Here is a 13,086-nt window from a genome sequence, read left to right as displayed (position 1 = left end):
AAAAGAGAAAGAGAAGAAGAGGGAGAAGAAAGACGTGGCATCAGCAGCATTCTAAAAAAAAGACTCCCATATTAAGTGAAGCAAGCCAGACTCAAAGGAACATAGGCTCAATGGTTTCCCTCATTTGTCATAATCAGCAGAAACCTTGGGCTCTCCTAGCAGAGATTTACAATAGAACAAAACCTAGATACATAAGGCCATATAGTATGACGCTAAATGAAAGGACCTCCAGGATACAGGAACAAAAGCCATATAATGAGTGATTGTTGTCCTTAATGTGCTGTTATCTCTCATCTCTTTTGCTGTCCCTTGGTTATCTCATATTGTCACAGTATTTCACCTTGTTATCTGATAGTATTGGATATATGCGTATTTGGTTATTTGAAATTGGATAGGGAAGGGGGGGAAACAAGATGAAGGACAGGCAGGGGTGGTGGGAGGGAAATGGGACCAAGACATGAGAAAGGGTATCAATGCATATGAAGTAATGCACCCTCTATCTGATGAATATAATGTAACCCTTCTATTAATTACAATAAAAATATATGGAAAAAAAATCTCCTGCCTGTAATCCTAACTACTTCAGGTGGCTGAGATTTGAGGACTATTCATGAGACTCATTTCCAGCAACTGCGCAAAAAAAAAAAACTCAAGACAGTTCCCAGGTCCTGATGTCAAGTTCTAGGACACACACACACACACACACACACACACACACACACACACACGATTTTATCATATATTTTCTGGATTAGTATTTGAGAAAAAATGTTGATTGTTAAGTAAAGCGTAATTTCTGCACCCCACGTTTGTTTAGGAATTTATCTGGTCTACTGTCTATAAAGAAGTGCTGCTTGAATACACATACTTTAAGTGCTGAAAAATGACAGCTTTTCTATTGACAATTCAAGGGGAAAGCCAATAAGGAAGCTCTAACCTCACAGAGAGACCTGTTTATAATGGCACTATGAACAGGTCCAGAATTATACAGCATGATGTTAGCAAAAAAACCTAGAAACTCCATCTATGGCTCACTGGATGATTCAAATTGCCAGACTATGTAATTAAGAATAAAGTTATCTTTATAGTCATTCTTTCATTATTGCGATAACTCAATTGAAAGCTGTTTTAGAGATGCCAGATCTGGAAATAAAACCCTTACAGACTGCAAGTATAATGTCATGAAGATTGTAACAGGAAATAAATTGATGTGCACAGACAATCTTCTGTATGCAGCAGAAAATTAGATCTCAGGAGAGGCATGGAGCTAAAACGTAAAATCAAGGTAGCAAAGGGCGGAGCATAGGAAAGTCTTAGTATCTTTCAGAGAGAGAAACCCTATGCCCAGCCTGGTCATGGTACCTGGGGGTGGCGCTCCTCTCTATTTCCACTAACCTTCCCTTTGCAACTCCCCAAACAGTATTTTCATCTCCCAGGTCCCTGTTACTATCAGTGTTACCACTCGAAGAGTATAGACATACTCTGGGCACCTTGTCTTAAAAGAGTAATAGGAGACTGTTAAGAGCATTCCTGGAAAATAGCATGAGGGAAACCTGTGGTGAGGATGTGAGACAGACCAAATCCAGCCATTTTTTGTGTGCATGATTCCATTCTCATTGCCCAGCCCACCCTCCCCCCCACCATGTAGGAATAACTTCCTTCCTGGTTATTCTGCCTCCCACACAACTAATTCATTACCAGGGCTGCAGAAACCAGGTTTGCCTGTGACAGTGAAGCCTTAATGAAGCCCTGAAAGTCATTCTGCCACTGTCCCAGGCACAGTCAGGTCCCTACTGTCACCCAGTCTTTTGTCTGCCTCTTTGTAGGGCCTAGTTTATTTTCAAGTGTCTACTAGGAGCTGCTATCCCAAGCCTCCTAGCTTAACTGATCCCATCCCATCGGTGTTTGGGTGCTAGAGAATATTTAAAACATGAACCTTGGAAATGAAAGAGTAAATTATCTAATTCACAACTTTTTCACAGGCAATGAAAGGAAGATATACTTTTATAAATAAGTAGTATCTGCATATGAATAACTCCACTCTCCAATCTATGGGTCATTTATAGGAGGAAAGGCTCAGGACCCTGGGTGTCACACTAGTAGTGTGACAATGATGCCATGTTTAGCAATTTCTGAGGTGTGTTACCATTATCCAGTTTTTCCTTTGGAAGCACAAGTGGACTATGGAGAATATTGACCTAGCACTGTGTCACTCGTTGGTTGAGTCAGGAATTTGGGATCATATTTTCATGTTTATAGAGTTGTTTCCCTTACACTGTCCTTTCTGGTCAGTTCAAGTGCAGATGCGTAGGACAGGTATCTATGGTTATTTGGGATGATGTCATCTGATTGGGAATTACCAAAAAACATTTCAGTAAACTTCATCTAGTGCTATAATTTCAACCATCCATTCCTTTTCTGTATTCCTTCTTTCACTTACTTACTCATCTCTTCATTCGACATGTACATGCTAAGTAGTGTGTTACATTCTAAAGGTGCAGTGCTTAGTATTGAAGATTCTGGGCATCTAGGAGTAGCCTGTGACAGATGAAATGTCTACTGACCATATTTCCAGGGAACTCTGGGATCACTGTATTTACAGTTCAAAATAGACTCTAGGAACACTTACATTTCTTCATCCTTCTTTGTAATAACCACCAACTAAACTAGGCAATGGGCTGTGTGCTTTAAACCTAATTTAATTTAAAGATAACAGTTGCTTCCATCTTTCTCTCTCTGCAAGTCAGTGAAGCAAAATTTTAAGTTTCAAACCAGGCTCTTATAAGTCAGCCTGGGATTTCTACTAATAATGAGGAACAAGGGGACCTTCGAGAATAGTGTGTGTACTGTATGACATATCCAGCCACTTCACATAAAGAAGACAGGTACAGCACTCCGAAATTTTATTTTTACATTTGTGGAATTATTTCACCCTTTTGCTACTGTCACCAACTAGCAGCCTTTTTTGGACTACTGCCCCTAACTCCCTCCAACTCTGAACATTTTCCATGATGTTCTTAGAAGTCTTTCTAAGCCTTCTTATGCTGAAATAGCAACAGCTTCACCTGGGAATGCACTAGAAGTGCACTAGAAGTCAGAGGCTGGGCATAGGTGGGGACAACAGGGTACACAGTTATGCAAGCAATTGCGACCAACTCATTTGGACAGTACTGAACCAGAGGAGCCCCAAAAGTTTACATTTAACTTTAGGCATGAGACATGCCTACAGCCCACTCCTTTTCCTGTCAGGTACACTTCCCATAGGGGCAGCCATTCTCAGAGTCAAAAAGGAAATTCAGAGAGCTCAGTTCCAGCCTTAGTTGCCACGCTAACCATGGACCTTGAACCTGGTCCTACATATCTCTGGAACTTGCTGTCTCTGCTTTAAATGGAGGCTGTGGGCCCCAAATAACCTTCCTTCCCTGTCCATACTCACTTCCATATTGAGGTGCTCAAGACAAAAAGAAGCCTCGGACAGCCATACCAGGTGTGGTAGACCTCAGATATGGATGAATCTTTGCAGGAGGGGTCAGCAAGCGAGCTTCAAGGGATAACCGAACCAATCACATATCAGAAAACTTGAGCATGCCATCTCAAGATGCACAAATAGCCTACAGCAAAAATGAAAGCCCTGAAGAAATTTGATTCTGATTAACCCAGCCAGTCATTTTAACAATCCAATTCTCAAGTGCATTTATCACTAAAAGAATTAAACTGGCTTCCTCTGTGTCATGGGAGAGAGGGAAAGTAAAAGCAACCGCAGAGATAATGAAAAAAGAAAAAATAATCTAATGGTAGCCTTTTGGTTTGAGAGAATGAATGTTTGTTCCACAATGTTGAACCAGAAAGCATTCATCATCCAGCCAATTGGGGACAGATAAGAAACATGTTGAATTCTACACAGAATAAAGTTGTCCCAAGATCCTAGGTGTTCTCCATAGCCATTCATATAAAAGGTTGAGCCTTGGATCTTGTCTCATATTTAATATACAAATGGGACATTTAATAAAAAAATTAAATGCGTTACTGAAGGGTTGAAAGAGTCTGCTTTTCACAATCAGGACCGACAAGTGGATGCTACTTTTCCAAGGGCCTCCCCCTCACCTGGGTCTCAGTGGCAGCATCCTCACCCTCCCAGTCTGAAGGGGGTTCTCTTGTCCTCATGTCTTCAGCATATTTGAGTGATGAGCAAGTCTGAGGGCTGGGCTCCACTTCATTCTCCTTTTGAAAATAGGTTTTTCCTACATGAAGAAATGGAGAGTCAAACTCAAGCTTTCACCAACTTCTGAAAGTTAGAGGAGAGGGGGACATGTTCCAAAAGAATATAAAGGTACAATGAACCTTGGGTTTTTCCATTCTATCCCCTGAAAAATCCACACTTTCTGTGATGCTCCATAATTGTATATATACGTCCGTGAAAAACCTCTTCCTCAGGCACAGTGTTTTTGGACCCAGTGTTTTACCACAGGGTTTGGACTTGTCAAGTTACAAGGGTTTGGTAGGCAAATCATTTGGAAATCATACAAGATGATCCTCAAATAAAGTTAGTCATAAAATAATAGATTCTGGATACCTTTTCAGAGGTTTTGCTTATGGTAATGGATGCTGCCATGAATCCCAAAGAAGGGACCCAAATTTATAGCCTTTCCTGAGCATGGCTGAACAGGGACCCTTCATTACCATAACTATAAGGTAATTTTGAATAACAGGTTTTGGAAACTGTTTTAGGGGCTCTTAAATGATCTTTGAAGCTTTAATTGGTTAATAGGCACAAACACTAGTTGGTCTTTTGTTATATCACAACTGCTGATTTGGTAGGTGTGAGGTAGGCTCTGAGCTTCTTTGGTGAGGTTTGACCAGCTCCCAGGTGCTGCCTACAATGCTGGCCCATGGACCACACTTTTTGAGTATCAAGTATGTCATTCACAGAATAATTAAGAAACAAGTTCCTCCATTGCCTGTAACAGATTCACTTCTGAGATGTATTCCATCCACATGCGAGCAAGAAGAAGCACTATACACACTGTCCAGCCTTAATGATTATCAACAGGATGTGCTGTGACAATCTCTCCACAGTTTACTTCTGTGTAGAAGCAAAATAACTGTGTTCTCATCAGCACTGTAAAATTTGTATAGATATTCTCATGTTTACTATAGGGATAAGAAAACAAAAAACAATTCCTTCGTACATGCTAAATGGGAAGTTTCAACAAGTTTTCCCCATCCTAAATTTCATATGAAGAACAAATGATTATTGAGAAAAGAGAAGCACTGGAAAGCCAACATTGTCTTCAGATCACAGATGTCACATGGAGGACAGGAAAATCCAGGATGAGAAATCCCCAAAATGTCCTGTCATGTGTTTACCTATCTATTTCTTCCATACATACTATTTTGTTTTAACAACTCTTCATGAAAATTTAATTAAGATGCCAATTCTCAGAAACATGGTGCATTTAATATTAGCAGCAAGATCAGAAAAATCTCCTCCCTATCCCTTTCTTATGAAGCAATTCAAGGCTTGTGGTTTCTATTCAATTTGTTATAATGATGGTGTTTAATCATGGAGTCTATTCAGTAACCTGCTGCTGAATTGAGGTCACACATGTGGCTACTCAGGCATAGAGCACATAATCTATAAGTAAAATTTCATTCCTGAATCTCTGGAGGCTGTGCCATTCATTAACAATGCACTTATTTCAAAAATAATATGCACTGTCGCCTTTAGAAATATAACCTTGTCTTGGAATGAGCATGGCTTGGAATGAGCAGAAGTCTGTAAGGAAACGTTCATGAGAGTGTGGATTACCACAGGAAGGAAGGACTCAGCCATGGGAATATTGCAGTCCATTTATTGATTCAAACACGCTAAATTAAAAGTCTTTTTAAATTTCTGGGACTACAGTAGAATTTCCACTTGTGAATCTTTTCTATTCATATAATTTAAATAAAAGAAAATGTTCAATTCAGAGTTTTATTTGACGGACATATCCTAAAAGTAACTGAAATATCTATGCAAGTTAAAAAATTCACTTAGTTTTATCCAAGCCTGTAATCTATATTTTTAATCTTGAGAGAACTATAAAAACTTTGACCCTTAACTTGGCCCAATCTTTAATAATAAAGCCTGGTTTCCACTGACTGGATTGAAGAATGGCACTTTGAAACTGGACAGGGAAGAGTATGCTGCTTTGCCCTGCAGTTGAGGCCCAACCTGCTGAGTCTTGTATAGTTCAATATCCAGAAAGAAATATACATACATGATAGGAGCATGTCAGAAGACATATGGCTTCTAGTTGGAAGGCAAACACTTTTTCAGATACGTGTGTGTCTAGAACTTAAATTGATCTGTATTTAGAGTTGTTTTAAAAATGAAAATTTTAAGAATGCAAAATTAAAAACCATCATTTAGTTAGATGCTGGTTGCTCATACCTATAATTTCAACTGTTCAGGAGACTGATATCTGAGGACCTCAATACAAAGCTATCCCAGGGAAGAAGAGGCAAAAAGCCAGAAATGGAGCTGTAGCTCAAGTGATAAAGCATCAACCTTGAATTAAGGCCCTGGTTTCAAGCTTCAGTTCTGGCACACACACACACACACAAACACACACACACACACACACACACACACTTTATAGAGTCACATGCTGGTGTTTCCATGCTTGTGTACTGTTATGTGTGTGCAGTTCTTATCATAATGCTGGGAGGCGGATAACACCTTACATGCTGTTCTACTTTCAAGGATTTTCATAAGTCTATATTTCCATAAAGCTGAGGTCACTGACTGACTTTTCTTATACTTGGAAGTTTTCACTGCTGTAAATAAGTATGTAACACTGGTTCCGAAAACCTCATTTGGAAGGCAATTGGCATTTTACCTGAGGAGGCTGGTTTGGGAAGACGACTCTGAAGAGGTCGAATTTCTCTGGTGGTCATGATGGAGTCGGATGTGGAATGAGCGATGGTGGACTCTGCAGAGTACTGGCTGTCCATGGAGGAAGGCACTTCTCGTTCCAGGGTTTGGGCTCTGACAGAAGAAGGGGTTGGCTGGAGAGACAGGAGGGGCTCACTGTCCTCTGAGCACTCTGGCTGGCATGCATATCGTCCTGCTGAGCGGTTGGCAGAATCTGGGAGCGGGAAGGTTCCAATCCCACTGTCTAATGTTCTCATCTGGCAGTTTGATTCTGATGAAGAGAAACAAAGGGAAGATTAGTGATGTGAAACAACGAAGGACAGAAAGACCACTAGTATTTGGGTATGCTCGGGGGAAAGCAGACACCCAGTAAGAAGAAAATAAATTGATGCACATTAAGACACAGAGTAGTAAATTCCCAGTGAGGTGCATGAAACAGACCTTTAATTGAACATGAAATTATCTCCTTCACATAATGAGGTAAGAAGGTCAGCCCATTACAGACAGCAATAGTCACAAGCACATACATGCTAGATGGCCCTCCAGAGTTATTATAGAAAAAGAACAGTCATTAGACTCGAACAATTATCTTTGATTATCATTATTTCAATCGGGGACTCATGTGACTTCAATTAGGTGAAATTTATTAACTGAAATAAAATGAGTAATGACCAGACATAACAAATTGAAGGGATGTCCTAACAAAGGTAATTGTGTGTCTCTTATATAAAGTATCACCTTCTTGGCAGTTGACGCAATCCCTGGCCTCTAAGAAGAGTGTGAGGACAGCCAGTCTCACTTATCATACCAGTCTCATTTGACCCAACTGCCACTTGAAGTCTTATTTTGAAGATGATGGAGCCACTTTCTTTCATCCTCACTTAAGCAATGTCAAAAACTCCTCAGAATTCGTTGGATTTCTCATCACTCCCAAGGGATCCTAGGAGTCTTCAGAACAAATCAAGCTGAGAACATTACTCATGTGACCTAGTCTGTTAATCATGCCTCACCTTCACAGAATTACATATGTAAATTTCCTGGAAAAAATCATATTTACAGAAGTAGAGGTGCGGTTTAGTGAGAAAGCTCCCCAAAATTGAGATTTTCTTTATTTAATCAAGAAAGTCTCAGGGTTGTAAGTTTGGCCTTGTGGTAGAGTGCTTGCCTAGAATGCAGGAAGACCTGGCTTCAATTCCTCAGTACCACATACATAGAAAAAGCTGGAAGTGGTGCTGTGGCTCAAGTGGCAGAGCTCTAGCCTTAAAAAAGCCTCAAGGACAATGATCAGGCCCTGAGTTCAAGCCAGGACTGGCAGAAGAAGAAAGTCTGTATTCATATATAAAATTTGGGAATGAAATAGTTAGTTTGAGCTTGTAGGCACCTTATAAATCTAGCACTGAGTTTAAAGGTACAAAACAAGACTATGTAAGACACGGTGGGAAATATCACTGATTATGTACTACCACTGATTTTGGTGTTTGTCATATGGTCTCTGACAACAGTGTGAATTCTGCATGAGATCCTTAATCTTTTGGTGCCATGGGTTCCTTGTAGGGTCACTGTGAGTATTAAAATATGCCCACCACTGAATCCCTACAATTTAGAATGGCCCTTACTATACTATGAGATGCAAGAAGGAATAAAGTAACAAATGGCAATACACATAAGATACTTAGTATATTACTTATTAGTAGATTACTTTATAGGTTAATAACTTAGAGACAGTTCATACACGATCTCATTTGATCTCTGTAATAACATGCAGACCTCAGAATATATCCATATCCTTTTCTTCCTTCTCACAAGTAGCTTTCCCATATGTGAGCTGTAAAGTTTTAGGAATCTAATGGCAGTGTACAAACAAATGAGCGGTAGCATTTGTATGTTCTGCTGGGCTTGGTGATTTGTTCTTGAATTATTAGGGAATTGAAGTTTCCCCGAGAGAGAGAGGCCTAAGATGCCACAAGATACTTAGGAGGGGCACAAAGATAATAATTTTCCTCAATGTGGGGCAACTGAACCATTGAATTATGCCATTCAATCTTTAAGTTGTGTTAAGGACAGCAGATTTCTGGCTTAGCTAAGATCTGAAAGGTACTAGTTCTTCCTCAGTATCACAAAGACTGAGTTTTAGTCCCATATATAATTTTTTATTTAAAGAATATATTAACATTGATTTTTGCATCCTATTTCAAATGACATGTTTAACAAACAAGTATTCAAGAAGGGAATCTCTGCACAATCACTGGCACTTAGATTTTAGAACACAATTAAAATTAGGCTGAGGGTTTGTATGTCATAGATACATATTGATCTATGTAATAAAACATTATGTCTATAGAATCATACATTTTATGTCTATGTAGTTGTGTTTATAAGCACTGTCCCCCAGCTTAACTTTTAATCAGTTTACCTTTACAGATATTTCATAATCTTCTCTATTTGTTCTGCCAGTGTTACAGAATAGCCTTTCCCAGAAATGATTGGGTATTTATGTAAAAAGGCACTTCCAGAGTACTTTATAAACATCCCAGTTTGGGAGTTTCTCTGCCTGCCCTTGCTTCCTTCCATCCTTCTCTTCCTCCTCCCTCCCTTTCATCATTTATGTCTGTCCTGGGGCTTGAACTCAGGGCCTGGGCCTATTTGGGAGGTTAAATGGAAATAAGAGTTTCACAGAATTTCTTGCCTGAGCTGGTTTCTAACCTTGATCCTCAGATCTCAACCTCCCAAGTAGCTAAAATTATAGGCACAAGACACCACTGCCTAGCTCTCCTTTTGTCCCTCTTTCCTCTCCCTTTCTTTTTCCCCTCCACCTCCATCTTTTCTTTTTCCTTTTTCCTTTTATTCCCACCCCCCCGTCCCGACCTGTACTAGAGACTGAATTTAGGGTCTTGACCTTGTTAGAAAAGTACTTCACCATTTAAGTCATAGACCCCAGTTCATTTTTCTTTTAGTTAGTTTTTCCAGATAGTGTCTTTTGTTAACTTTGCCTGAGGCTGGTCTTGAACTGCAGTCCTCCTGTCTCTGTCTCCTGTGGCTGTAATTATTTTTAAAAGAAAGTAAAAGGGAGATTCTCAGAATTTCTTTTAGTAATCTGGGAACAGGCTTACTCCCTAAAGCCCACATACCTTTGCCTGGCTTTTCACTCAAAGTCACAGGGCAGGTAGAAGAAAGATTCAGGGCAGAAAAAAATGGTTTTAAGTAAGTCTCCACTTGGTGCTATACTAGGGACATCAACATTTTCTAGCACATGCTTTTCTTCCCTCTTCTCTTTAATATACAATACTGTGTGAAAAAATTTCCCCAACTGGGCTTTTGGAATTCCTGAGCTCTGTAATTCTGTTGAGATTTGTGTTTACTGACATTAAGCACAGAAACTACCTGCTGTTAAGGTGATTTTTACTTCTAAAATTTCAAGATGCCAAATGTAGAGAATGTGAAGGATTCACTTGTAAGAACCTATGAAATGAGGTGTAGACAGTCAGGGGTTCAGATGTGTGGCAAGTTACACTCTCAAGCACATTTCCTTAGAATCCATACACCCTGGGAAACTAGAGTTGATATGGAAACTGCTGACATCGCCTTTATGTAGTTTCTTTAAAGCACTACCAGTTTCTTGCAGTTCATAAAAATGTTATAACCTGAAAAAGTATTGGATACTGTACTTTTGAGGCCAGTTTTTTTCTTCTCAGAGAATTATAAGAACTCACAAAATAATTAGACGGCTGTAGTAAGAACAAAGTTCACAGGGCCAAGCCTGCCCTGCATCTTTAATGAGTTGGCTGGGTCCTGCCCTCCACAAGTGTTGTGTTCACATTTTTGGCCAACTCTGCCTTCCTAATGAGGACAAGGGTTGAATGGATCAATGTACCAGTGGCTTTATTCTTCCAAGGTTACCAATTACATCTCTAACCTTGGCCAGCCCTCTCACCTGCTCCCATTGTCTCACTTGCCTTCTATCAGTCTCTCAAGGTAAGTCCTCACACTTGCCTCCACCAACTATCTTCAGACATTTCATGAGATGACTTAGGATACCATAGCTCATTTTCAAACAGATGTTTCATCCATGAGCATCTTAGTCCTCAGAAACACTATGAGCCAATGTGGGATCAGTAGATGTCAACAGTGGAATGATGAGGACATTTTTACTTAGAAAATGGACTCCGGACCTTCTTTTACTGACACTTTGAACACATCATTTTGCAAATATATCTTACACAAGAAGTTAGGTATCTGTTTAGTTACTTAGCAATGGAAATGAGGCTTTCTGGGAGACCTTCTTTTTCTTTTTGCAGGAGCGTGTTAACATAGTTCAAATTAAGAATCACATCTGGCAAAAGGCTTCAGAACAGAGGAAAATGACCTTATCTGAAAGGGCATTGAGCACCTCTTGGGTGAGTTGTCGAGGGAGGTTCTGTGGAGGATGGTGGCACAGAAGAAATTTTGTAGGAATGTTTCCACTGGGGCTTTTTAAACTGTTAACTTCAGGTGTGCAGTAGGCAATATCCATTCATCTTTCAGAATGGAAACCTGTGGCTACCTGTGACATACTGCTTAAGCCATTGGCCATTTTTACATCAGCTGAATATTAGGTTGCATGATCTCCATCCCAGAGAGTTTGAAGGACTAGGAACAGAGCCTATGATTAACATGGTTTAATGTCTGAAGCATGTGCATTGCTGCTATGCAGAAAAGGGAAGGTCTCAAAGTGAGCATTATTAGTCTGTTAAGTGTCCTGGGATAGAGAATTCCACTCATCTTGGCCACACTCTCATATAAAACTGTTCCTGATGCAATTGTGGTCCTCATTCTAATGTGGTCATGCAGCACTCTGACACAGCATCTGATTCATTTGTTACCAGCCTCAGCCTAGTGTACAACACATAGTCAGCCCTCACTTGGATGAAACAAATATATGGTAGATAAAAATTACATTCCTCCTTTTATTTGTTATGGGTGATTTTTCCCCCTGAGAAAACTGTTTCCCTATGTTCTGACTCCAGTGGCCAAAGCTAACAGCAGACTCCCTTCTCCTCTGTAGTGATTTTTCCCCCAGACAGACTTCATTAATTCAGATGGCCAGAGGGATAAGAATGTTCAGAATTATTGAATATTTTCAAGACTAATTTCTTTAGGTTCTTCTTAAAAGAAAAACGGGTGACCAAGGAAAGAATACCAGTGGGATGCTATTTTAGCATCTTCCTCAATTCCTATAGCCACCTCACACATCAGTGGACCTAAAGGCACCAGATTCAGTGAAGTACACAGGATCAGGTATTGTTGAAGTAATGCAGAATGTTGCCATCCTGTTTAATGCCACCCCCATCAGTGAAGTTCCTGAGAGCCTTTTGTAGTAGGTAAACGAGAAGACATAAAAACTTTGTATATTCATTTATACAGAACAAGGAATTGCTGGGTTTCTTTGTTTGCTTGCTTGTTTTTTCAGCCCTGGAAGTTGAACTCAGGATCTGGGCAGTGTTCTGAACTTCTTTTGCTTAGTGCTCTACCACATAAGGCACAGCTTAATTCACTTAAAAAAATTATAGGGGGCCCGGGAGTTTGGCCTAGTGGTAGAGTGCTTGCCTCACATGCACGAAGACCTGGGTTTGATTCCTTGGTACCACATACATAGAAAAAAGTCAGAAATGGTGCTGAGGCTCGAGTGGTAGAGCTTTAGCTTTGAGAAAGTCCAAGGGCAGTAGGCATTTTTTTACATCATTTTTAAATAAGAATCATTGCATGTTGCTTTAATTTCAGATTTTTGAGCGTATGATCTTTTAGTTCACTTTTTTTTTAAAGTATTTCATTAGAGAAAAGAGTCTCATGAATGTAGGCTGGGAGTTTGGACTAGCGGTAAAGTGCTTGCCTGGTATGCATGCAGATCTGGATTCGATTCTTTGTTACCATATGCATAGAAAAAAACCAGAAATGATGGTATGGCTCAAGTGGTAGAGTCCTAGCATTGAGAAAGTTCAAGGACATTGCCCAGGCCCTGAATTCAAATCCCAGGAATGGCAAAAAAAAAAAGTCTCATGAATGCTCCTGCTTGGGCTGTCCTCAAACCGTTACCCTCAGATCTCAGGCTCCTGAGTAGCTAGGATTACAGGCCTGAACCACTGGCGCCTAGCCAGAGTTGCTACCTTTAAGTGAACATGAATTGTTCTCTTAGC

The 13,086-nt window shown here is 40.0% G+C and overlaps 1 protein-coding gene across 3 annotated transcripts in view; it reads right to left on the bottom strand.

Moving 5' to 3' along the window:
• Nckap5 (NCK associated protein 5) overlaps window positions 1-13,086 on the bottom strand; it is an 864,637-nt gene that overhangs the window by 48,312 nt on the left and 803,239 nt on the right. For all 3 annotated transcript variants that reach the window (XM_090342913.1, XM_090342914.1, XM_090342915.1), the window contains 2 exons: window positions 6,882-7,187; window positions 4,105-4,241 (listed from right to left, as the gene is read on the bottom strand). In XM_090342913.1, the coding sequence (XP_090199039.1) occupies window positions 4,105-4,241; window positions 6,882-7,187 (443 nt within the window). The remainder of the gene's footprint in view (window positions 1-4,104; window positions 4,242-6,881; window positions 7,188-13,086) is intronic.

The sequence above is a fragment of the Megascapheus bottae genome, chromosome 12 (assembly GCF_031878675.1).
Source record: "Megascapheus bottae isolate mThoBot1 chromosome 12, mThoBot2.hap1, whole genome shotgun sequence".
NCBI lineage: Eukaryota > Metazoa > Chordata > Mammalia > Rodentia > Geomyidae > Megascapheus > Megascapheus bottae.
This window is presented reverse-complemented; position numbering and strand designations above follow the sequence as displayed.